Source organism: Aquarana catesbeiana, linkage group LG01, assembly GCF_042186555.1.
Source record: "Aquarana catesbeiana isolate 2022-GZ linkage group LG01, ASM4218655v1, whole genome shotgun sequence".
In the NCBI taxonomy this organism is placed as follows: Eukaryota; Metazoa; Chordata; class Amphibia; order Anura; family Ranidae; genus Aquarana; species Aquarana catesbeiana.
Window position 1 is genome coordinate 473,613,046 of NC_133324.1, and position 26,988 is coordinate 473,640,033.

Consider the following 26,988-nt stretch of genomic DNA (forward strand, 5'->3'; position numbering starts at 1 on the left):
AGCCAGAGTCCAGTAACCGGGTTGGGTAGTCAGCCAAGCCAGAGTTTAGTAACCAGATCAGGTAATCAGCCAAGCCAGAAGTCAGGGATCCAAGTAGAGGAACAGCAAGCAGGATATGGAGCCAGAAGGGATGTCAACAAAGCCAGTCTTTAAACAGGAACGCAGGAGATGGTTTCTTGTGATGTGACCAAAGGCGAAGGCAGAGATCAAGTGAGCTGGATGGCTTTAAGTAGCCAGGACTGACGAGCAGATCATCAACAGCTGAGTCACTGTGGAGAGAAAGGAGCTGGCAATTAGCCGACAGCTGAGCGGCCAGCTCAGAGAAGGAAGGGCTGAGCACAGCCCTGACACTTACATCAGGTGTCACCAGCGGTCAGTGTCCCCAGCGGAGTGCCTCTTACATCAGTGCCCCCAGCAGAGTGCCTCTTAAATCAGTGCCCCCAGGAGAGTGTTGGCTGCAGACGGAGTGTTGGCTGCAGTCTAGCTACATCTCCTCTTGTACCTCGTGTTCAGTGGAGAGGGGAGGGGCCGATCCGCGCAGCTAACCCCGGCTGGAGAATTGTGAAGAGAGAAGCCGATTCATTGGCTGCACGGATCGCCCCCTTTCCTCTCCACCGAACACGAGAAATGAGAGGAGATGTAGCTGAACACAAGGGGAAAGCTCTTGTGGCGGCGCCCATTTTGTTGGAGCCAGGAGCCAGAACTGCTGCAGAGCCAAACATTCCCGTTTTTTCATGGACAAAAGGCAAAATCCTGAATCGGGACGGCCTCTGATCGGGACAAGGGTCCCAAAATTGGGATTGTCCTGGGAAAATCGGGACTGTTGGCAACTATGCATTAACCCCCCACAACACTGGAAGATCACTGCTGCAGGCTGTAATGTTTGGGGTAATTAGCTTTAGTGTAGAGATTACCAGTGAGCTGAGTCAACACCAGGTATCCCATTTAAGGGTTTGTTGGCCCACTTTTATTAAACAAAAATAAACAGTCCATCCAGGATTCCCACCCAAGGGTTTCAACTTTACACAGCAACAATGTTAACAAAAAAACACCAAGCCATCTGGCTCTCTGGTCAGCATCGCTGCTCAGGCTTTGGGCCTCGGTCCTATTGACCATGTAACAGTGTCCCTGTTCTGTACACACGCTGTAACTCTGTTGGCTCTCTCTTTCACAGCTTCCTTGCTTCTCCAGCCCACAGGCTTGGGCCCGCCGTCTTCTCTGTCAGTCTGCACCATGCAGATATGCATGCTTCTCCCTTGCACACCTAGACTACTCGGGAGGGTGTAGCCCAGAACCCTGGTCCTGACTTTTACAAAAAGACCCACACACAACCGAACAATCTAAATCCTGGCTATTCCCAAATCCTGGTCCCTGGACTGGAGATTTCTTCCCACCCAGATCGCTATGACATCTCCAGGCTCCAGGTCCTCAACTGGATTTTACCAACCACAGAGGAAACTGACAAAACAGATTCCTCCAAATTAAACAATCATCATGTAGCCCCCTCAACCTATCTGGTTGAAAATCCTGGGCGACATAACCCATCACAGCTAACTTCACTGTCACATATCCCCCCCCCCCCCGTTTTAATCTCGAGGGAGAAATTCACTACCCTTCTTTTGGCACCTCTGTGCCAGCTACCATTTACAGGAGTCCAATCCTGTCTGACCTCACTTCTCCTAAAGGGTAACGCTACCCAATGCCCCCAACGGTGTCTCTCTCTAGGCCCCACTGTCACTCTGCTACGGGCTCTAATGAGACAATCTCAATTCTTTTTCCGGGTGCACTTTCATAAGCATTTCCTCTCCTGAAATTTTAACGGCGCCCCCCTGGTCTTTCTATCAATCTTTCTACCTCTTTTCTTCAGGTTTCAGGTTTCAGCTTTCTCAATACCTCTCTCAGCATTACTATCCTTAGGCTGTAGGGGGCCTATTCTTATGGTGTTTGTAACTGGACCACCCCTCTTATTTCTGGTACCAGACTCGGCAGCCACTAATTGTTTCCAAGTTTTACCTATACCTTCATGGGTACCCTTGGACAGCAAAATATAATGAACCATTAGACTATTATTCTTTTTTTTTGATTAACAGATATATTCAGGTCAACATTACACCTATCAATGTTGTCTTTTCCAGCATTTGTTAGGAAGTGTCTGCAGAGGGAGGGCTGCCATCACCCACGGGAACCTCACAAGACGCCACCTCCCCTGGTGTCACCCACCTTGCAGGCAGCTGTCCTATCACCTGACCCATTTTTTTCATCTATATTGCTGGAAGCTGGCAATACATTACAGCTGCGAGCAAGTTTAAATGAAATTTTTTCCTTTAGAAATTTCATTATTGCTGCGGCATGTTCTACATCACACAAATGCACCACTTTACAGGCAGACTAAAGGGAACCCCCTAGCCACAATATTTAAAGGTAATATTTAGTTTTTATTGTTTCACTTTAAGCATCATTAAAATCACTGCTCCTTTAAAAACAATCGTTTTAAAAACTTTTTTTTGTATCCGGGCAGTACACGGCCCCATACACTTTTTATGGCAATAACTTGCCTTTAAAATGAGGACTTTTGATTTTTCATGTTCCTGTCCTATAAACTTTAATAGGTTTTGCATGTTCGCTAGTACTTATTATCTGTTCGAGGTGTTCTGGTGCGAACTGAACTGGGGGGTGTTTGGGCCATCCCTACGCCTCAGCACCGATCCATCCACCCAAAGTGCAGCCCTGCCCTTGTTTATGTTGATTATTCATTCGATGTGGGAACGCATGACAGTGATTGAGCTGCAACACTCATAAGCAATTTTGCATCTATTTATGTAGTTTTATTTTTTTTATTCTTTTTATTTTCACATTTTTCATTAGTGGGGTAGCGCAGAGGATATTATCAGTAACGCTTTCACACAGGGGCCTTTTTCTGGCGCTTTTAGAAAAAGTCCTGCAAGCAGAATCTTTCGGGCGGTGGAGGAGTGGTGTATACATCGCTCCGGCCCATTGAAATGAATGGGCACCGCTGCGCCTGCAAAGTGCTTTGGCAGCGGTGCTACACGGGCACATTTAACCCTTTATTCAGCCACTAGCAGGGGTTAAAAGCACACCGCTAGCGGTTGAATAGCACCGCTAAAACGACAGTTAAGCGCTGCTAAAACTAGTGGTGTTTTACCGTCAACTCCCGCCCCAATGTGAAAGCAGCCTTAAAATAACAGGATATTAACATTAAAAGTTCACGGACTTAAGCTCAAAAACGATGCTTTTACAGGCGTTTGAGCTTTTTTCTCTAAACGCTTCTCCGTGTTAGCCTATGTGTCCATGCACATTATAGGCATTTACAGTAGTTTAGAGGCAGGGGTGTTTAGAGGCAGAAATAAAACAACAAAAAACACTCAAAAGTACCTAAACGAGAGTATAAGCATGTATTATTGCTAGGTGTGTATATGTGTGATTGTGCATTAATACATTCTAATGGCCAGAATAGATTAACATTGTGACCAATAGAATGCATTGAAAGCAAAAAAAACGGCTGCGCTACTGCATCTAAAGTAAATAAAAACCACTTCAGGAAAGACAGCAGCTGCAGGCACTAAATTGTTTAACCACAATACTTAAAATGACTACTAATAAAGTGTTATTCTACTGTAAATAATAGTACACCCTATCACCTATAAAGGTGACTTCAGGAGATGAAGTTACGTGATCCGTGACACAACGCGTTTGGTCGAGCCTGGGTCACTGCGGAACGGAAGTGGTATTCAATACAGGGCAATTGTGGTACTTTTTAGATTTGTTTTCAAATGCAAGCCCAATTTTGGTTATTGTGAGTGCAGTTAAAATTTAATAAAAGTTACTTGTATTCATACTATCTCATTGGAGACTATTTTTTCCTTTATTTTTACATGTCATCTGAGCCACCCAATATGGCAATATGAGAGCCAAGCAGCCTTAAAAGGGATCTATGCCAATTACCAGGAAGAGATCCCTTGAGTGGATACAGACACCCCAGTGGACAGGAAGCTTTAACAACCCCACCACAGGGGCACTCTGTGCATCATGAGGACTGAGCAACCCCTGCTGGAAACATCACATGTGTGTATTGACTTTAAATGTATTGTAGGTCACACTACCAAGGTGAGAGCAGTGTGAGCACATTGGTGTCAAGGGAAGAGTCTGTCACTGCACGTTATTGCACGTTGATTGACTATGCACGACTGGCAACTTTTTCCACACATGAGCAAAGCTCTCAACTGTCCCTGATTTGGAGGGACTGTACCTGATTTGGAATAAAGTCCCTCTGTCCCTCCTCATTTGTCCCTCATTTTGGTCTGATCTATATAGTTGTATATAAAATGCACTTTTTATCTTTCAAAAAGTGTTTCCCAGTTCTAAACCTTTCATCCAATTTCTAAATTGCGGCATCTGTAAATTTAGAAATTTCCAGTATAAAGGAATAGTAGTGGTAAGAAAAGCACTTGTGGGTTTAACTACATTTTTTTTGTATAATTCTCCTTTAAGTGGGTGTGTCCTATGCTTACATAATTTTTGCTAACAGGCGCCCCCTTGGTTCCATCTTAAAAAGTTGTGAGGTATGCATAAGACTGTTTATGGACTTTTATTTAATATATTAATACAGTAAAACATTGGTTTGAGAGTAACTTGGTTTGAGAGTGCAAAACAAGTAAAATTTTTAAATACATTTTGACTTGATATACAAGCGATATCTTGATATACAAGTAGCGTCATGTCTGAGTATAAAAGAGAAGAGAGGCGCCTCTAAGTGTAGCAAAATGGTTACATTTAATAAAGGTACAACATTTAGCAAGTCACATGGTTGATGATTAAAAGAGGCACATCTAAGTATGCAGGCATCTGGGGTAAAGCTGTCCACATAAACCATCTTACTCACCGCCATCGACATCATCCCTTCCACTCTGTGCTCCATGAGCGGTTCAAGACACGGTTTCAGATCGCTCTACTGCAGGGTAGTCTTTCTGGTCATGATTGCAGACTGACAGCGGCGAGAGCTGGCGGTGTGGGGGATGGTCTATGTCAGGAGTAAGCAACCTCGGCCCTCGAGCTGTGGTGAAACTGCAAATCCCATCATGCCTCTGCCTCTCATGGGACTTGTAGTTTCACCACAGCTGGAGGGCCGAGGTTGTCTACCCCTGGTCTATGTGGTCAACCTTACCCCAGGTGCATGCATACTTAGATGTGCCTCTTTTAATCATCAACCACGTGAGTTGCTAAATGTTGCACCTTCATTAAATGTAACCATATTGCTACACTTAGAGGTGCCTCTCTTCTCTTTTATACTCTGTAGCTCCTGATGGATTTTGCTTCTAATTCCCTTGTGGAAGCTTCCATTTGTGGATGGACATTTTACGGTTACATAACCTGGTCACATTGCTATAATGTTTTTATATGGACTATAAACTAAAGGATCTTTGAATAAATGGTTGTGGAATAAATCATTTGAGTTTCCATTATTTCTTATGAGGAAAGTGCTTTGGATTACAAGCATGTTTCTGGAACGAATTATGCTCGCAATCCAAGGTTTTACAGTAGATTAATAACTGTATTAACACCGTAGAGGAGCACATCTATCTCTACTGGCACATTATCACTTTTTATTGATGTGATCATAGATTTTGCTATATTCACCAAGGCATTTCTTGAACTTTATAAGAACACTATTTGTTTAACAGTTGCGTTGTACTACTGCATATTGATTTGAAGGTACCATTATATTTATTTAGGTATTTTGCTTTAATGCATTCTTTATAGGTGATAGGGTGTACTATTATGTATAGTAGCGCTGCACTTTATTAGTAGTCACTCAATAGAATTAATTGATGGCCAGATGAGTGAATGTGCAAGCAAAAACGCAGGTTTTTACCACATTTTTTTGCTGCTGGACTCCTGTAGAAGAGGTGTCAGGGAATACAGTGTGATTGTGGCCCTAGGGCTCTTTCACACTGGTGGACTCCACCAGCTCAGCAGGTGATCTCTGCACTGATCCCCACTGAGCAGGTGGATGACAGGTTCGTGATCACTCCACTGATGCAGGCTGGACAAGGACACGGCTGGAGTTGGTCCCCGGTATGTGTATGAATGTGGACACAGCCCACTTTCCTCTATGGGTGGTCGGATGTAGGTCATTTACATACAACTATCATTCGATCTGATCCACCAGACGGATGGGGAAAGGATCCCTAGCCACCTGTTTTTAGTAAAGAAGATTGGATCAGATGTTGGCGGGTGTCAATGGACACATCTATAGAGGGCAATGTAAGGTGCAATCGGGTCTGCTTAAAAAAACTGACAGGCAGACCCGATCTGTCCGCCCGCGTGAAAGCTTGATTGGCTGAAACACAGCAGCGGCGCGAATGGATCCCAGAGCTGTCAATCAAAGTCAATCAGTCAGTCAATCAGGGGAGAGAAGGGCGGGGGCGGGGCTGGGGCTCCATGTCTGAATGGATACACGGAGCTCTTACTCGGCTTGGGTGCCCCCATAGAAGGCTGCTGGCTGAGGGTGCACTCGACAAGAGGGAGGGGCCAGGAGCAGCAACCAGGGACCCAAGAAGAGGAGGATCCTGGCTGCTCTGTGCAAAACCACTGCACGGAGGAGGTAAGTATAACATTTTTTTTTTTAACCACTTCAATACCAGGCACTTAGACACCTTCCCGCCCAGGCCAATTTTCAGCTTTCAGCGCTGTCGCAATTTGAATGACAATTGCGCGGTCATGCAACACTGTACTCAAACAATTTTTTTATCATTTTGTTCCCACGAATAGAGCTTTCTTTTGGTGGTATTTGATCACCTCTGCGGTTTTTATTTTTTGTGCAACAAATAAAAAAGAGACAGAAAATTTTGAAAAAAAAACAAGTTTTTCTTTGTTTCTGTTAAAAATTTTTGTAAATAAGTACGTTTTCTTCTTCAATGATGGGCACTGATATGGCTGCACTGACGGGCACTGATACGGCGGTACTGATGGGCACCGATTAGGTGGCACCAATGAGGTGGCACCAATGAGGTGGCACTGACGGGCACTGATAGGTGGCACTGATAGGTGGCACTGGTATGTGGCACTGATGGGCACTCATAGGTGGCACCGATGGGCACTCATAGGCGGCACTGATGGGCACTCATAGGTGGCATTGATGGGTACTTATGGGTGGCACTGATAGGTGGGCACTGACAGGTGGCACCGATGGACACTGATGGGTGACACTGATGACACTCATTGGTGGCACTGATGCCCCTAAGGGTGGCATTGCTGGGCATCACTGCAATATAATAATGCCAATCAGTGCCCATTTGTGGGCACTGATTGGCACAGATTGGGCACTGACTGGGCACATGTGGATGGCCATGGGGTACATACCTGGCCATCCACATGTTGCCCCCTTCCCTGGTGGTCCTAGTGGCGATCCCTGGTGGTCCAGTGTGGTCATCTGAGGAGGGGCTGCACTGATAAACAATCAGTGCAGACCCCCCTGTCAGGAGAGCCGCCGATCGGCTCTCCTCTACTCGCGTCTGTCAGATGCGAGTGAGGAAAAGCCAATCAACGGCTCTTCCTATTGACATCGTGCTCAGCCGTGATTGGACACGGCTGATCACGTGGTAAAGAGCCTCCACCAGTTGCCGCGATGCGAGCCCCGCGGGCGTGCGGCGGCATGTTATCCTGCTGGTCGTCATATGACGCCCAGTCAGGATAACTGAACCACCGCCCGGCCGTCATCTGCTATGGGCCAGGCGGAAAGTGGTTAAACGAAACTTTACAATCACTTTAGGTCCAATTCACAAATGAACCAGAGAGTAAAAAAGCATGCTATAATTACCACCAGGGCTTAGTTGGCCAAGGGACCCCACGCTGTTTTTTGTCAAATAGCTGGTTGCTAAGGAGGGGACCGGGAAAGCCGGCTGCCGCGTCCTTAACAAATGCTGACTCATCGGCTGTCCCCGTTGACAGCTGACTGGATTGGTTTGGATTTTAAGGGAAACCCCATGCCAAAATGTATAAAAAAAAAAAAAACGGCATGGCATCCCACCCAAAACACATACCAGACCCTTATCCGAGCATGCAGCCCGGCAGGTTAGGAAAGGGGGGGCGAGCGAGCTCCCCCCCCTCCTGAACCATACCAGGCCACATGCCCTCAACATGGGGGGTTGGGTGCTTTGGGGCAGGTGCCCCCCACCCCAAAGCACCTTTTCCCCATGTGGATGGGGGCAAGGGCCTCATCCCCACAACTGTGGGTGTGGGGGTCTGCGGGCAGGGGGCTAATTGGAATCTGGAAGCCCCCTTTAAGAAGGGGGCACCCAGATCCCATGCTCCCCCCATGTGAATGAGTAAATGAGTATCGGGTACATAGTACCCCTACCCATTCACCAAAAAATAGGGTCCCCCTTTGTAAATCCACCATCAATCATGCTCCCGCCGCTGATGAAGGCTGACTGCCTACTGCAAGCTCCATCTGACATTACTTATATAGGTAAGGGATGGGGCCAGAGCACCTGGTGGTCCCGCCCCTTGTGACATCACCAACCCAGCATGCATCGATCTGTGACATCACAAGGGGCGGCCCCACCCCTTACCTATATAAGAAATGTCATAGGATGGAGCCTGCAGTAGGCACCTAGCCTCCATTGATGATGGGAGCTTTTTTTTTCTGGGTCCGGAGGGCAGCGTGATTGACAATGGATTTACATCAAGGACACTATTTTCTATTAAAGGAATTGTCAAAAACTCTGTGTTTTTATTATGACTTTTTTTGTGAATGGCTAGGGGTACTATGTACCCGATACTCATTAACATGGGGGGAGGCGGGATCTGGATCCTCACTTCTTAAAGGGGATGCTTCCAGATTCCGATAAGCCCCCTGCCTGCAGACCCCCACAACCTCCGGCCACGGTTGTGGGGATGAGGCCCTTGTCCCCAACATGGGGACAAGGTGCTTTGGGGTGGGGGGGGCAAAGCTCCCCTGCCCCAAAGCACCCAACCCCCCATCTTGAGGGCATGTGGCCTGGTATGGTTCAGGAGGGGGGGTGGGCGTTCGCTCGCTGCCACCCCCTTTCCTGAACTGCCAGGCTGCATGCTCGGATAAGGGTCTGGTATGCATTCTGGGGGGGGGCCATGACTTTTTTTTTTTTTGGCGTGGGGTTCCCCTTAAAATCCATACAAGACCTAAAGGGCCTGGCATGCATGGGGGGGGGGGGGGGGCACGCTGTTTTTTTTAAATATTTTTAATTGTTGCCTTTTTTTTTTTCACTCAGCTGTCAACGGGGAACCTGCTGATGAGTCATCGGTAAGGATGAGCTCCGGCATGTTCGCACAGCCCATGTGCCGAGCCCGCCAGGAAGTCAGCACTGCGCTGTGCTAATCACAGGCAGTGAGACATTGTCCCGATGCGCGGCTGCAGAGATTGGAAATGTCTCACTGCCTGTGATTAGCGCAGCGCAGACTTCCTGGCGGGCTCTGCATGTGGGCTGTGCGAACACGCCTGAGCTCATCCTTAGTCATCAGTTAAGGACGGGGCTGGCTCAATGTGGTAAATGACCACATTAACTAATGTGGTAATTACCGCTAAATCAAACAAATACTGCATTCGGTATTTAACTCAAAATTCTTAGTGAACTTGCAAAATTGTTACTGCATGCGGTATTTTACCGCATTTTATTAGCCTTTATTTAACTCTTAGACCTCTTTCACACTGGGGCGGTGCGGGAGTTATCGGTACAGCGATGCTAGTTTTAGCGGTGCTTTACCGTTGTCATAGCGGCGCTTCTCACCCCCCTAGTGGCCGAAGAAAGGGTTAATAGCGCCCGTGTTGCGCCGCTGCTGAATAGCTTTGCAGGCGCTTCGGCAGCGCTGCTCATTCATTTCAATGGGCAGGGGCAAGTTTGGGAGCGCTCCTGCACAACCCCAAAGATGCTGCTTGCAGGACTTTTTTTCCCGTCCTGCAAGCGCACCACCCCAGTGTGAAAGCACTTGGCCTTTCACATTGGGGTGGTTTGAGAGGCGCTATTTTTAGCACTAATACGCCTGAAAAGAGCCCCAGTGTGAAAGGGTTCTTAGTGAATTGACCCCTATGTACCTTTATAGGATGACCTAACTCCTACCGAAACAAAGCTGTACACTTTAAGCTCAGCCATCTGGGCCACTCCTTTCTTTTCTTCACTCTTCAGGAGCATGTTGTTGTTTTTGAATATGCAACAAACCTTGCCGTGCACCTCAGTGTAGGAAAAAAAAAACTGTCACAGCAAGGTAAAAGAAATGCAAGGCTTGGATGTGTCAGCTAACCGCCGTGTAACACAAGCTTTCTCAGGCAAACCTTTTTTTTCCGCTCCGTCCCTTTTTTTTTTCTGCTGCAGCATTTGCTGGCTGAAGCTGCCATGACGTCCTGCGACCAGCAGGGGCGGTGTCCGCGTCTTTTTTTATTTTATATTTCTGTGCTCTTTTTTTTTCCCTCCATGGTTTCTCCTCCTCGCTCTTGTGAGTAACTTGGCGTTTGGTGTCAGCGGCTTCCACACGTTTCCTATACAACAGAGCGCTCACACTCTTCTCTCCCTCCACACCTCGGGCTGCTGCTCTTTTTTTTTTTTTTTTTTTTTTTACAAGAGGAGCAGTGTGCAGCCCTCCCACCCCCACCCTGCCAAACTTTTATTTCTCGCTTAGATCACCTAGAGGGGAAAAAAGAGAGAGCGAGCTCTATCCCAGATCTGTAGACACAGCGACTAGTGAGGAGCAACGACATGGACATGAAAAAGAGAATTCACCTGGAGCTGAGGAACAGGACGCCGTCTGATGTAAGATCTGATCATTGCATTCACATTGTACACTACACTAGGAGGAGAATGATGATGGGCACCGCTCACCTTCTTTTCATCCTCCTCCTCCTCCTGCACCTACATGGATCACTTTGTGTTTAGACTTGGAGAGCACATGGGCTCGCCTTATTTATTTATTTCATCTTTGCTGATCGCTGCTGTGACCTCCCTCTCCAGCCGATCTGCTGTGTGTGTGTAGACGTCATATCATGGAGAGAGTCTAGGAGCTCAGGATTGATGTGTGATAGTGACACACACACAGAATTGTAGCTGCTGAAGTTACTAGTAAACTTTGTGTTGTTTTTTTTTTTTTTTGTATCGATCGCTGGGATGTTTATTGGAGGATGGTGTGAGTAGGAGGAAGGGATGGCGGTGTGGTGAATGTAATGGACGAGGAAGGAATGGTGTCTTTGTACATTGCTCGCTCAGTCCCCATGCTGGGAGCCATGTTTTCAGACTTGTACCTGGTCACTGTGCTGCTCAGAGGTCTGCCTTCCACCATGCTGAGTGTTGGGGAGGGACTGATCTCCACCTACGGAGCTGCTATTTGCCTCTTAGTGTAATGAGAAGTCTCCTGTGCTGATAATATTAAAGGAGTCAGTGCTGTGTGCTGGCTCAGGCTGAAGTGTGCTGGGAAGTTTACAGTGAGAAGTATTTAGGAGGACAGTCTAGGCATGTGTTGTGTGCTCACTCTATATATCACCCATCTGTCATTTCCTGCCACCATATTAGATTGTAAGCTTTACAGGACACTCATTCCGCCATTTGTACACACTTCCCATTTATACCAGGAGCCAGGTGCTGCTCACTGCCTATCCTACACCATGGGAGTAGAAGGATATTTTGTTGCCTGTCTAGAGGATTTGAATGAGTGCACTGGGGGCCCTTTTCATGGGGCTGCTGTGTAGTCTAATCATATCCCCCTATAATAGATGTATCTGAGGGGAGAGCATGTTACCCCAGGATTATGTGGGGACCCACCCTCTGTGGCCCTTCCATGTATGACACCTAGTGGCCCCTGTTTCCATAGATATCCTATTTATGGCATCTAGTGTGGCCCGTTTCCAGGCAGCTTATGTATGACACCCAGTTATGCCCCTTGTTTTCAAACAGCAAGGTGTGGCCCCTGAATGTAGGGTACCTAGTTGTGGCCCGTTTCCAGGCAGCTTTTTATTTATTTTTTATTACACCCAGTGTGGCCCATCTTCATAGACCTTCTATAGAAGTCGCCCAGTGTGGCCCCTTTTTCCACACTTGTCCTGTGCTTGACGCCCAGTGTGGCCCTTTTCCATAGACCTTCTATATAACTCACTGAGTGTGGTCCCTGTATGTATGGCACTTAGCATGGCCCCTTTTTTCCACAGAAGTCCTGTGTTTCACACATAGTGTGACCCCTATTCTTAGACTTTCTATATGTCACATAATGTGGCCTCTATATGTAAAGCACTTGGTCTGGCCTATTTTTTTCCCCCACAGATGGCCTTTGTTTGACATCTAGTGTGGCACCTGTTTTCATAGACCTCCTATAGAAGCCACCCAGCGTGCCCCGCCCCCTACAGACATCTTGTGTTTGACACTCAGTGTGGCCCGTTTCCATAGACCTTCTATGTAAGTCACCCAGTGTGGCTCCTTTTTTCCCCGCAGATGGCCTGTTTGACACCCAATGTGGATTCAGTTTTCATATAAGTCACCCAGTGTGGACCCTTTTTTTTCCCCACAGACATCCTGTGTTTGATCCCTGTTTATATAGCCCCACCATAGAAGTTGCCCAGCGTGGCCCCTTTTGTCCCCACAGATGTCCTGTGTTTGAAACCCAGTATGGTCCCATTTATATAGACCTTCTATATGTCAACCAGTATGACCCCCAGTTATATAGACCCTCCATATAAGTCACCCAGTATGGCCCCTAGTTATCTAGACCTTCTATATGTCACCCAGTATGACCCCTAGTTATATAGACCTTCTATATGTCACCCAGGATGACCCCTAGTGATATAGTCCTTCTATATAAGTCACCCAGTATGACCCCTAGTTATCTAGAGCTTCTATATGTCACCCAGTATGACCCTTAGTTATATAAACCTATATAAGTCACCCAGTATGGCGCCCCAGTTATATAGACCTTCCATACAGGTCACCCATATAGACCTATATGTCACCCAGTATGGCGCCCCAGTTATATAGACCTTCCATACAGGTCACCCAGTATGACCCCTAGTTATATAGACCTTCTATATAAGTCACCCAATATGGCGCCCCAGTTATATAGACCTTCCATACAGGTCACCCAGTATGGCCCCTAGTTATCTAGACCTTCTGTATGTCACCCAGTATGACCCCTAGTTATATAGACCTGTGTGGCCTCTTTTTTTTTTCCCCCCCACAGACATCCTGTGTTTGAAACTGTGTGGCCCCCGTTTTCATAGAGCTTCTATATGTCACCCAGTGTGGCTCCTTTCCCCCCCACAGGCGTCCTGCGTTAGACACTCAGTATGGCCCCCGGTTCTATAGACCTTCTATATGAGTCACGCAGTGTAGCCCCTATATGTATGGAATTTGGCATGGCCTTTTTTTTTACCCCCCACAGATGGCCTGTGGTTGACACTCAGTGTGGCCGCTGTTTTCATAGACCTGCTATAGAAGTCACCCAGTATGGCCCCTTTTTTCGCACAAACATCTTGAGTTTGATACCCAGAGTGGCCCATTTCCATAGACCTTCCATAAAAGTCAGCCAGTGTGGCCCTGTATGTATGGCACTTGTTGTTGCCCCTTTTTTTTTTTTTTCCCCCGCTGATGGCCTATTTGACTCCCAGTGTGGATTCCGTTTTCATAGACCCGCTATACAAGTCGCCCAGTGTGGCCCTCCCTTTTTTTTTTTTTTTTTTTTTTTTGCATTTGACACCCAGTTATATAGCCCCACTATAGAAGTTGCCCAGTGTGGCCCCTTTTGTCCCCACAGATGTCCAGCATTTGAAACCCAGTATGGCCCCCAGTTATAGAGACCTTCTATACAAGTCACCGAGTATGGCCCGTAGTTATCTAGACCTATGTCACCCAGTGTTGCCCCCAGTTATATAGACCTTCTATATGTCACCCAGTGTGGTCCCCATTGTATAGACCTTCTATATGTCACCCAGTGTGGCCCCCGTTTATATAGACCTTCTATATGTCACCCAGTGTGGCCCCCGTTTATATAGACCTTCTATATGTCACCCAGTGTGGTCCCCGTTATATAGACCTTCTATATGTCGCCCAGTGTGGCCCCTGTTATATAGACCTTCTATATGTCACCCAGTGTGGCCCCCGTTATATAGACCTTCTATATGTCACCCAGTGTGGCCCCCCGTTATATAGACCTTCTATATGTCACCCAGTGTGGCCCCCCCGTTATATAGACCTTCTATATGTCACCCAGTGTGGCCCCCCGTGTTATAGACCTTCTATATGTCACCCAGTGTGGCCCCCCGTGTTATAGACCTTCTATATGTCACCCAGTGTGGCCCCCCGTGTTATAGACCTTCTATATGTCACCCAGTGTGGCCCCCCGTGTTATAGACCTTCTATATGTCACCCAGTGTGGCCCCCGTTATATAGATCTTCTATATGTCACCCAGTGTGGCCCCCGTTATATAGACCTTCTATATGTCACCCAGTGTGGCCCCCATTATATAGACCTTCTATATGTCACTAAGTTATATAGACCTGCTATAAGTCACCCAGTGTGGCCCCCCGTTTTAATAGACCTTCTATATGTCACCCAGTGTGGCCCCTTTTCTCCCCACAGGCGTTCTGCATTAATCACTCAGTATGGCCCCCAGTTCTATAGACCTTCTGTATAAGTCGCCCAGTGTGGCCCCTGTAACGTGCAGTACACGGCTGGAGTCGGTCTAGTGTATGTGTATGAATGGCTGAGGTGACCGTACAGGGTGCAGACGTGTGTCCTGCACTGTACAGACAATGTATAAAGTGCGTGTTCTGTGATAGAGAACGTGTATATGGAGACATATTCCCCTCCTCCCCCTCTTCCTCCTCTGCTTGTCGGGCGGGAAAGCGCTAAGCAGCAGAGGGGGAGGAGAATGTGGCGTCCTAATCACACATACAAACATATAGAGCTCTACATAGTAATAAATAAATACAATAACCGTATTAATGGGGTTAATGTGCCCCCGCCCAGGTACACGCAGCGGCCTGGCGTGTTGTATTCGACGTCCCTCAGCCTGGCAATGTCAGAGGAGGAGACATCGCCATGTTGTCCTCTCGTCTTCCTCCTCGTTCACTGTGCTCCATGTTGAATATGTCGAGCTGTCGGTGCTCTCCTTCTCTGGTGACAGCTGCAGTGCCCGCCTTCCCCCTCCATCTTGCCCCGTTGTGTGTTTGTGTATAGAGCGGGGGTGGCCGGGCATTTCGTGTGACTGAACAGCCCTGTGACCGGCTTCCCTCCTCTTCTCAGCGTCTCTTTTGTCTTGTGTGTGGAAGGTGGCAGCTTCTCTGAAAGGACTCAGCACTGGCGGCTGTTCCTTCTTTCCTGCCAGGAGTTTGTAAGAAATGTCCCCACCTGAGGAAACGAGCAGTGCTATATGATTTTATTGTCTCCTCCTCAACTGGGTGATATCTCCTCACCCATCTACGTCTATCTCTAAAAAGGGCCGCCATATGATAATCACCTGACTTGTCATACCCCTAACTAAAAATATATATATATTTTTTATAATTAATGGACATTTTTGAACATATTCACATGACCTACATTTTAAATGTAAAACAAAATCAATGTTTTTACACACAAAAAACGAATAAATGCCCAACCTGCATGTATATTGTTGCTGAAATATATTCCCAATTAATAATATCCCAAGCGATGTTCTAAATGTCAATGTTCACTCCTGACAACCCCATGGAGAGGGTTCTGCCTTCTAATTGGACCTTCAGTCTTTGACATGGTGTTTACATGCTTTCCATGTCTGGATCCAGCTACGTCATTGCTGCTTTGCCTTTTCTTTCCTCTCCAACTTTTCTTCACAATCATTCTCTTCTCATTCATAGTCTGTAAATGTGGCCTTCTAGTGAACGGCTGCCCTTCATTCTTTGAGGGATCCATTTTTGTTTTCCTCGCTGTCTACAATATTCTTAGAAAATAATATTTTCTAGCACTGAAGTTCAAAGGCTTCTTGACTTTTCCTGTCTTCATTCATTGTCTAGCTTGCCCATTCATACACTGTGGCCGAAAATTCTATAGTCTGGGCCAGCCCATCTCCACCTTTTCACTTCAGAGGGCCCATTCATTTTTCAGGTCTCCAGTGACTCCTGTTGGCCCCTTTCACACTGGGGCGGTGGGTGCGTCGGCGGTAAAGTGCCGCTAAAAATAGTCAATTTCGCTGCACTATTTGGCCACTAGTGGGGCGCTTTTATCCCCTGCTAGCAGCTGAGAAAGGGTTAAAACCACCCGCAAATCATTGCTGCAGCAGCACTTTGCCGGCGGTATAGCCGCGCTGCCCTATTGATTTCAATAGGCAGGAGCGGTGGAGGAGCAGTGTATACACCACTCCCTCACCGCTCCAAAGATGCTGCTAGCAGGACTTTTTTTTTAGCGTCCTGCCAGCGCACCGCTCCAGTGTGAAAGCCCTCGAGGCTCTCACATTGAAGAGACAGCAGCTGCTCTTTCAGGGCGCTTTGCAGGCGCTATTTTTAGCGCTGTAGTGCCTGCAAAGCGCCCCAGTGTGAAAGGGGTCTTAAAATTAATTTATTGGGTCAGTAAGAAGAATGTCACTTTTAACATTGGTGGTTTGTGGGGAAAAATGTCCCCTTAACATTGGTGATCAGTGGCAAGAATGTCTCCCTTATAGTTAAAATAATATAGTTAAAATGATCTTTGGTGCCATGCAGCTGGCTGTGACATTGAGCCCAGAACTATGCAGGCCCCCCCAAATGGGAGGTCAATCAGCCATTGCTCAAGGAACCTCTAGCAACCTCTAGAACAGTGGTTCTCAACTCCTGTCCTCGGGACCCACTAACAGGCCAGGTTTGCATCACAGGTGATATCATTTGCTGCTCAGTGATTGCAGTATTCTAGTCTGCATCTCCCCAAGGTAATACATAAAACCTGGCCTGTTAGTGGGCCCTGAGGAACCACTGCTCTAGAAGAACCCTAGTTGGAAATGGTTGGTCTGGATAGTTGTGATCTGTGTTCTTAGAAACACATCAATACATTAAGACCCTATTGACATTTGAGCATAGCAGGCTCAAAAAAGCATAACTTTTTTTTTTCATTTTTTTGCATGCGCGTTTTGGAGTGTTTCTGCTCATCATGCATAGGGCAGTCTATTCACTTGAATGGGCTGCTCTACATGTGACAAACATCCCAAAGAAGCTCCAAAACTTTTTTTTTTTTGGAATGGAGCATAGTGGGTGTGTAGCATGACAGAACATGTGTCTGCTACCAGCACATGGCGTGCCATCCATTTGCAATAAGTTTCTGAAATAAACAAGCATTTTCTGTGGCTCTTTCACACATTCCAGAAACTCCCAGGAGTGAATGCAGCCTTAATAATATTTTGTAGTTTTTTGCATAGTGTTTCAAGTTGATACTGTTTCCCTTTGGGATGTAACAGTGATAGAATAATTATAGGCATCCTACCAGTGTCTCACAAGTATCCAACTTGCCTGTCCAGATGCAAAAGATCTGTTGGAGGTCATACAGGCTGGTACAGTAGCAATATGAATACTAGTTTTTAGTGCTTGTTCTCTTATATGTGGATCAAGGCATCATTCTTCAAATCTTTTAATTCAAATCTTTTTTTTTTTTTTTTGTTCCTGATCTAACAGCATTTGCTAATTTAAAACCATATAGCTATAGCACTCACTGATCATCCAAAACCTTACTGACAGGCTACTGGAATAACATTGATTATCTTATTACAATTGTATCTAAAAGTCAGTAGGATATATTAGACCGCAAGTAAATGTGTTGATATGTTGAAAGCAGAAAAAAATGGACATTGCAATTTGTTGTGTATGGGGCTGAGTAGCAGCAGACTGGTCAGAGTGCACATGCTGACCTGTGTCCATAGTCCAAAGTGAGCATCAGAACTAGACCACAGCAAATGGAAAAAGGTGGCCTAGTCCGATGAATCACATTTTCTTTTACATCATGTGGATGGCCAGGCGAGTGTGTGTGTGTGTGTGTGTGTGTGTGTGACTTACCTGGGGAAGAGATTGCCTTAGGATTAAGTATAGGAAGGAGGCAGTGTGATGCTTTGGGCAATGTCCTGCTGGGAAGCCTTGGTGCCTGCCATCCACGTGAATGTTACTTGACATGTACCACCTACCTCAGGGGTAGGGAACCTTTCAGAGGTTGAGATCTACCTGGACAATATGGAGGAGATCAAAGATTCCCCCATAGCGTAGCAGTGTCCTCTGCACCCCCCCCCCCCCATGGCAGTGTCCTCTGCGCCCCCCCCCCATGGCAGTGTCCTCTGCGCCCCCCCCCCATGGCAGTGTCCTCTGCGCCCCCCCCCCATGGCAGTGTCCTCTGCGCCCCCCCCTCCCATGGCAGTGTCCTCTGCGCCCCCCCCTCCCATGGCAGTGTCCTCTGCGCCCCCCCCCCCATGGCAGTGTCCTCTGCGCCCCCCCCCCCATGGCAGTGTCCTCTGCGCCCCCCCCTCCCATGGCAGTGTCCTCTGCGCCCCCCCCTCCCATGGCAGTGTCCTCTGCGCCCCCCCCTCCCATGGCAGTGTCCTCTGCGCCCCCCCCTCCCATGGCAGTGTCCTCTGCGCCCCCCCCTCCCATGGCAGTGTCCTCTGCGCCCCCCCCTCCCATGGCAGTGTCCTCTGCGCCCCCCCCTCCCATGGCAGTGTCCTCTGCGCCCCCCCCTCCCATGGCAGTGTCCTCTGCGCCCCCCCCCTCCCATGGCAGTGTCCTCTGCGCCCCCCCCCTCCCATGGCAGTGTCCTCTGCGCCCCCCCCCCTCCCATGGCAGTGTCCTCTGCGCCCCCCCCTCCCATGGCAGTGTCCTCTGCGCCCCCCCCTCCCATGGCAGTGTCCTCTGCGCCCCCCCCTCCCATGGCAGTGTCCTCTGCGCCCCCCCCTCCCATGGCAGTGTCCTCTGCGCCCCCCCCTCCCATGGCAGTGTCCTCTGCGCCCCCCCCCCCCCATGGCAGTGTCCTCTGCGCGCGCCCCCCCCCATGGCAGTGTCCTCTGCGCGCCCCCCCCATGGCAGTGTCCTCTGCGCGCCCCCCCCCCATGGCAGTGTCCTCTGCGCGCCCCCCCCCCCATGGCAGTGTCCTCTGCGCGCCCCCCCCCCCATGGCAGTGTCCTCTGCGCGCCCCCCCCCCCTGGCAGTGTCCTCTGCGCGCCCCCCCCCCCTGGCAGTGTCCTCTGCGCGCCCCCCCCCCCATGGCAGTGTCCTCTGCGCGCCCCCCCCCCCCATGGCAGTGTCCTCTGCGCGCCCCCCCCCCATGGCAGTGTCCTCTGCGCGCCCCCCCCCCCCATGGCAGTGTCCTCTGCGCGCCCCCCCCCCATGGCAGTGTCCTCTGCGCGCCCCCACCCCCCCATGGCAGTGTCCTCTGCGCGCCCCCACCCCCCCATGGCAGTGTCCTTTGCGCGCCCCCCCATGGCAGTGTCCTTTGCGCGCCCCCCCATGGCAGTGTCCTTTGCGCGCCCCCCCATGGCAGTGTCCTTTGCGCGCCCCCCCATGGCAGTGTCCTCTGCGCGCCCCCCCCCATGGCAGTGTCCTCTGCGCCTCTCTCTTCCCCTCCATAGCAGTGTCCTCTGCCGCCTTACTGGTAGAAGAGCCTGTTTACACTACAATATTGCAGTAATGCTTGGTATAATGTTTAAGAGCCCTTTAGTGGCACTTTTCGGGCACCAGTGGGATGCTTTTAACCCCTGCTAGCGGCTGAATAAAGGGTTAAAAGCACCCGCAAAGTGATGCTGCCGAGGCACTTTGGTGGCGTTGCCTATTGATTTCAATGGGCAGGGGCGCTTTAGGAGCGGTATGTACACTGCTCCTAAATCGTTTCAAAGAAGCTGCTTGCAGGGCTTATTTTGACGTTCTGCCAGCGCAGCGCCCCAGTGTGAAAGCATTCAGGCTTTCACATTGGGATTTCAGATGAGGCTTTTTACAGGCGCTATATATAGCGCTAAAGCTCCTGAAAAACTCCTCCAGTGTAAAAGGGATCTTATGGTGCTCTGCAAAAAAATGCAGCATGACCTATTTTTAAGTTTTGAAGTATTACAGCACATTTATTTTGAATGGCCTGTTTAATGCAGCGCTCCACAACTGGCCTTGATGCACTGCATTCTAGTTTGAACAGACCGCGAGTTATGTGAAGAGATTGTACATCATGTACCCATTTTATGCATGCAGGTTTAGTATTTTTTAAAGAAAGCTAATAATTGCAGTTAAAAAAAAAAAACTATTACTTTTTTATTTTTTATTTTGTAAAGCTTGCGTAAAGGGTAATTCCACTTTCATGGGGAAAAAAAATCACAAAACAAAAAAATACAGTGTATACAATTGCAACACAAATCATTTTGTAATCGAATGTTATTAAAAACGACCTTTCCTTTTCAATCTGCATCACTCTAATATTCTGGAAAATGCAATGCAGTATGGCAACCTGGAGGTGTTCTGTATAAAGATGATGTACAGAACGTCCCTCCCCCCCACCAGAAATATAATTTCATGCTTGTGTGATTGGCTCACTGATTTTCCCAGAAGTCTACACTAAGATGCAAGTCAGATTTTTGGCATCCTCTGCAACAAATGTTTTATTTTTGGTAACATATTCCCAAAGGGAATTCATTCTTAAAGGGATGCAGACCCTGCCACCTTCCTCATTAGAGCCCTGAAGGTACAACAGCTGATTAGGATAATTGAAAAATCACTCCCATACACATTCCACACATGGACACAAACAGTTATTGCTTCAGAAAAACAAAAGGTGGGAATCTGCAACAAAGTTTTTCAAAATCCTTGCAATGTACATAGATCACCCAGAGGGGAATGATTTTTTTTTTACTCAACAAAAGTGGAGTTACTCTTTAACCACTTGCCGCTCGCCATATAGCAAAATGACGGCGGCAAAGTGGTTTCAATATGCTGACCGGACGGACGTCATATGACATCGCCAGGATATCAAGCCGCTGCGCGGCCCCCGGGGACACGCATCACGCGATCGTTGTTGCGGTCTGTCAGTCTGACACACCGCAACACTGATCTAGGTAAAGAGTCTCTGACCGAGACTCTTTACCACGTGATCAGCTGTTTCCAATCACGGCTGATCATAGTGTAAACAGGAAGAGCCGTTGACCGGCTTTTCCTCACTCGCATCTGACATACGCGAGTAGAGGAGAGCCGGTCGGCTGCTCCTCTGACAGGGGGGTCTGTGCTGATTATCAGTGCAGCCCCCCGAGGATGCCAACACTGACCAGGGACGCCACTAGGACCACCGGGGATGTCACCACCAGGTATGCCAATTAGTGCCCACAATGGGCATCACTGGCAGGCATTATTGTTTGGCACTGATTGGCATCAATCAGTGCCCATCCGTGCTGCCTCATCAGTGCCACCTCATCAGTGCCTGTCAGTGCAGCTCCATCAGTGAAGGAGAAAACTTACTTATTTACATAGGTTTGTAAAAAAAAAAAACTTTTTTTAAAAAAAAATTTCTGTCTTTTTTTTTTTTTTTTATTTGTTAAGCAAAAAATTAAAATCCCCATATTTTTTATTTATTTTTTTTTTATTTTGAGAAAAGAAAGTTTAGACACAAAACAAAGCCTAGTGGGCATACCCAGGCTCGGTAATGATACATCACAAGAAGAACCTACATTCAACACCAACTCTAATGCTTTAACACTAAACTGGTCTGTACAACCTAAGTGGAGTTCACTTGGTCTTTGGTTCAGTGCAGAGTTCAGATCACTTGCAAAGCAAGTCAAAGTAACTCTCAGTATCCTTAGTAGTTTTGATCCTAAAACAAGAGCCCCAGCTGTCATTGGCAGCAGGTTTTCCTTGTCCCTGGAGAAGGTGTCATAGCTGACTCCACCCAATCAAAGGGTCTGAGGGGTTTGCAGTAGGTGTACTGGATATTTTTTTTTTATGGCCACAGACTCATCCTTAGGCTCAGTTCACACTGATGCAATGTGGGAAACGCACAGGAATTGCTGCTATTAAACTGCTTCTAAATTGCTGCTAATATAAGTGATGATAAACCCTCCAGTTTTTTTTTAAGCACTTTCAGGATCTGATTTAATCACTTACTGAGTTGACAGCTTCTTTATTTTTTACTCCTTGCCTGTGTTTAAGTTTAAGCTGGTTCTGTGACCACTGACTCAGGTTTCCTGTTCCAGGGTGGTGCCTATCTCTTCCAGCATCCTATGGAGCTACCCTTGCATGCAGGGGTTGGAGTTGTCTCCCTACACCAGGGGTGCTCAACCTATTGAAGAGCGAGGGCCACTTAAGTGATTTGGTAACTGGTCGCGAGCCGCAAAGTTTTACAGTCTGAAAACCAACATAATTATAGAATTACATTAAGATTTGTTAGATACCAAATATGGTATAAATCTATACCATAAATAAATATAAACCTGAAATGTAGTTCTCTTAGGACTAATGTGTTTTATTAGCCTTTTGGGCCATGTGATGTAGACATGTTTTGTGTCTGTGTGATACCTTCGTAAAAAAAGTAGCGTCACTAAAAAAGAAGGTAACTCCCATTACTGTGGGAGTTATAGAATACAAATTGAAATTGCGGGTCTGAAACACATGAAAGTTCAGCTTTAGGTTAATATAGGTCACTACCCTAAGTCTCAGATGTGTATTCCTCAAACTGTTCTCCAGACTTTTTATGACAGGGCCTTATTAGATGTCTTTTGAAGACCTTGACTTAGGCCGGGTGCACACGATCCCAATATAGGCCGGTTCAGCAGGGACCGGTGTCTTATCGAATTCAGTCCCCTATCATATAGTGTCCTCCCTGTACTGCGCAGGCGCAGTACGGAGGACAAAAGAGACGCCGAAAGTCTCCGAAGTTCAACAGCTGATCGTCAGCTGTACACGGCGCCTGCGCATTTATTCTTACCCTATGTCCAGGATCATTCCCTACTATCCAAGTGGACATAGAGTTAGAATAAATATTTGCCGAGCGCAGCGAGGCCGTGCCCGAAGCGTGGCGAGCGAAGCGAGCCCGCGAGGGGCCCTCTTACACTGCCATCGCTAACAGGTGCCCGAGCGCCGTGTACAGCTGATGGTCAGCTGATCAACTTCGGGCATTTTCGGCATCTCCTGCTCCTCCGTACTGCGCAGGCGCTGCGCCTGCGCAGTACGAGGCGGACACTATCTGATACGAGGACACTATATGGCAGAACACCGGCTGGCATTCGGACAGTCTGCACAGCTGTCTGCCCAGCAGAAGCCGGTCCAACGACAAGCTTTTGTCAAAGGGACATGCTGGAAAACTAGCATCCAACCAGCAGCTTATCAGCACTGGCAGCCAATGGCTGTGGCCACTGATCAGTGTGTTCTGGCTGAGCTGCAGTTCCTCTGTCAGAACTCAATAGCTCAGTGGGGGAGATATCGCCATACTGACATTGCATAAAGAACATAAACCTGTGTACCAGGCATAAGTAAGGTTTATGATATCTCTGCATTCCCTCTAAGCTGGACTGTGTTTTGTTAAATGTCATCTTGCATGAATGCCTAACACCGATTTAAATCCTGCAATTTATTGTTGTCTACGAACTTTGGGGAAAATGTAGGTGGTACAGGGCTCAGTACCACTCCCCTATTCTCTTCATATAGTTTGGTGTTTGTCAGACCACACTATTGTCATGCTGCACACTCTGAAATAATGCAATACTGAAAGTGCAATCACAAAGTTTTATGGGTATTGTGGTTTTTTTTTTTTTTTCTTCACTGTAGGTCATCAGTAATGTACTTTTATCAGCAGGGCGGGCTTACTACTTTTGTTTTTTTTTTTGTAATCTACCTTGCTTTGTTAAATATATATATTTTATATGCTTTATTGTGGTCGGGACTAAAAAATATAAAAATGCAATATTTTGCATATTTTGTATTTTTTATTTATTATGCAGCCAGCAGGTGGGGCTCTTGGCTTCTAATCAAGAGGCCAGTCAATACTGGGGCCATACTGCCTCAGGGGGCGGAGTCTAATCTCATGACTTGTCAAAGTAATGTGACTAGTCTGTGTTTTTTTTTTTTTTAAGTCGTTCAGAATGTTCTCTGCAGTGTTAGGCAGGGAACTAGAGGTGCACCGAATGTAAATTTTGGTACTGAAAAATCAGGATGCACTTAACTGAAAATGACAGTTTTAAAAAATAAAATCTATATTGTATCTGACTTTTTAATATGAATTTAAATGAATATGAATTTATTGTCGGCACCTTTTAGCGCAAGAAAAGCTCAAGAAAAATGCATTCCTTTAAACTCTGTGTCTTTACACTGGTCCATTGCGCTTCCATTGTGGTGTTTAAGTCAGTTTAAAAAAAAAAACTAACCAAAAACGCACCTTCCCGTTGAAATGCATTGAAAAAGCAGCAAGAATGCATCAGTAACACACACGTGTTACGTTTTTAATGTGGCTTTTCAGTCGCCTGACCTATGAAAAACACACCATAAACACTGTAAAATTGCGGAAATATCATGTGCCTTTTCGGCGCTATTATCGGCACCTTTTTCTCTATAGGCAAAATACTGATTAACACCATTTTCGGCTATGTATCGGTGCATCTCTAGTGAACACTTCATGGGCCGCCGCAGCAGCCTGCATTTCATGAATTGCTTGTAAAATTCAAGTGCATTTCAAGTGAACACTGTAGTGTTTAGCAGTATCTGCTCTTGGCTTTAACCACTTAGTCTTTTTTTATTTTTACACTGTTTAAAAAAAAAAAAAAAAAAAAAAAATTGTCACTTTTATTCCTATTACAAGGCGGAGGGCACCGGAGCATGGCGGGAGGGGAGGGCCCTTCCCCTTCCCACAACGTCACTTCCTGTTTACTTGGCTGCCAATGGCGCCGGTTTTTAAAAAATATACAGTATTCATAATCAAAGTATTCATTTCGATGAAAACGCCGAAGTGCAAAGGAGGGATTTAGGGTCTTTTAGACCCCCGATCCCTCTATAAAGAGTACCTGTCACCACCTATTACTGTCACAAGGGATGTTTACGTTCCTTGTGACAGCAATAAAAGTGATCAAAACATTTTTCTGTATAAAAATAAATGAAATTAAAACAAAAAAAAAATTTTAAAGCGCCCCCGTCCCCGCGAGCTCACGCAGCAAAGAAAATGCATAGGGAAGTCGCGCTTGCATATGTAAACAGTGTTCAAATCACACATGTGAGGTATCGTCAGAGCGAGAGCAATAATTCTATCACTAGACCTCCTTTGTAACTCTAACCTGGTAACCGTTTTTTTTTTTTTTAATGTCGCCTATGGAGATTTTTAGGTACCGTAGTTTGTCGCCATTCCACGAGTGTGCGCAATTGTAAAGCATGACATGTTTGGTATCTATTTACTCGGCGTAACATCATCTTTCACATTATACAAAAAATTGGGCTAACTTTACTGTTTTTTTTTTTTTATTTTTTTTTTATTCATGAAAGTGTCTTTTTCCCCAAAAAGTTGTGTTTAAAAGACCTCTGCACAAATACTGTGTGACATAAAATATTACACAATCGCCATTTTATTCTCTAGATTCTCTGCTAAAAAAATATACATAATGTTTGGGGGTTCTAAGTAATTTTCTAGCAACAAATACAGATTTTATCTTGTAAACTCCAAATGTGAGAAATGGGCTTAGCACGTATGATTGTGAATACATTTTTAAAAAGGTCTATGTTTAGATTTGAGGAAAATGCAGCTGTAAATTTTAGCCTGACTTAGATTGGTGGTGGTGAAAAGGGAATCTATCAGGAGCCTGGAAGTTGCCATCCTTGATTTGATTAGAGCAGGGGTCTCTAAACGTTCTAAATAAAGGGCCAGCTTTCTGTGCATCAGATTTTGAGGAAGGCAGACTGTGGCCAGTGGGAGTAGAAACGCCCCATCCATTGGTTTTAGTGGATTCGTGCCCCATTGGTCTCAATGGTAATAACAATGCCTCATTGTTAACAGTGGGAGAAATGGCACCCCATCATTGGTGTCAGTGGGAGGAATGGTGCCCAATCATTAGTGGCAGTTGTGATCAGATTGAGGTAAGCAAAGGGCCACATCCGGCCCCAGGGCTGCAGTTTTTGAGACCACTGGATTAGAGCAAGCTCCAGGACAGGCATCCTGATCCTTTATTCACTAACTGAATCTTTGACCTGACTTTCAGCAAGTATGCCATCTTTGTCTTCACTGGCTTCACTTGTTCCAGGTCAGTGACTCACTTTAATGTAGTAAAGTAATAAGAACCTTGCAATTTTGAAGTGGCTATAAATCCTAACTAAATAATTAGCTTGCTAAAGCAATGTCTAAAATTGGCAATCACCTCTATTTAAAGTGGTTCTAAAGGCTCAAGGTTTTTTACCTTCATGCATTCTAAAAAAAAACTTCTGTGTGCAGCAGCCCCCCATAATACTTACCTGAGCCCCTTCTGGATTGGCTCCTGCTGCTGTAGGTCACTGCAAGTAAGCCAATCTGGAGAGGGCGGGCTGAGCCACGGCTCTGTGTGTGAAGGGACATAGAGCTGCGGCTCAGGAGCGATCCTGCTTGGGTGCCCCTTGAGCAAGCTACTTGCTCTGGGGGCTCTCGGCAGGAGGGGGGTCCGAAAAGAGGAGGATCCAGGCTGCTCTGTGCAAAACCACTGCACAGAGCAGAAGAGTATAATATGTTGGGGTTTATTTTCTCTTAAAAATAACAGTCTTTAATATAACTTTAAGTAAAACACTTGTTTTCACCTTTTCTCATCAGTTATTGCATCCTAGTGACTGATTTCCTGCAGCCACTTTATGCCTTCCTGCAAATGTATCATGGGTTGAAAGAGTCACTTATAGGCTCCATTGGGAGGCCATATGACCGGGTGACAACACAGGGGCACAGTTGAGACTGTCACAGGGGTTGATTAAGGCTAGGTTCACACTGGTGCGATGCAGGAACCACAGCGATTCCTGTGCGGGCTCCCGCATCGCATCTGAATCTCAGGCAGTTCACACTGCTCTCTGTGAACTG

The 26,988-nt window shown here is 46.8% G+C and overlaps 1 protein-coding gene and 1 long non-coding RNA gene across 3 annotated transcripts in view; one reads left to right on the forward strand and one right to left on the reverse strand.

The window, feature by feature from the left end:
* Nucleotides 1-10,439: 10,439 nt before the first annotated feature.
* ANP32B (acidic nuclear phosphoprotein 32 family member B) overlaps nucleotides 10,440-26,988 on the forward strand; it is a 72,041-nt gene continuing 55,492 nt past the window's right edge. Inside the window, exon 1 of one of the 2 annotated variants that reach the window (XM_073591253.1) lies at nucleotides 10,440-10,802. In XM_073591253.1, coding sequence (XP_073447354.1) covers nucleotides 10,749-10,802 — 54 coding nt within the window. In that variant the 5' untranslated portion in view covers nucleotides 10,440-10,748. The remainder of the gene's footprint in view (nucleotides 10,803-26,988) is intronic. The other variant, XM_073591252.1, reaches the window with a different exon arrangement.
* LOC141102236 (uncharacterized) lies at nucleotides 13,389-14,201 on the reverse strand. Its single transcript, XR_012235080.1, has 2 exons — nucleotides 13,983-14,201; nucleotides 13,389-13,942 (listed from the first exon to the last, which is right to left on the reverse strand). It is a non-coding gene; the product is annotated as an uncharacterized lncRNA (long non-coding RNA).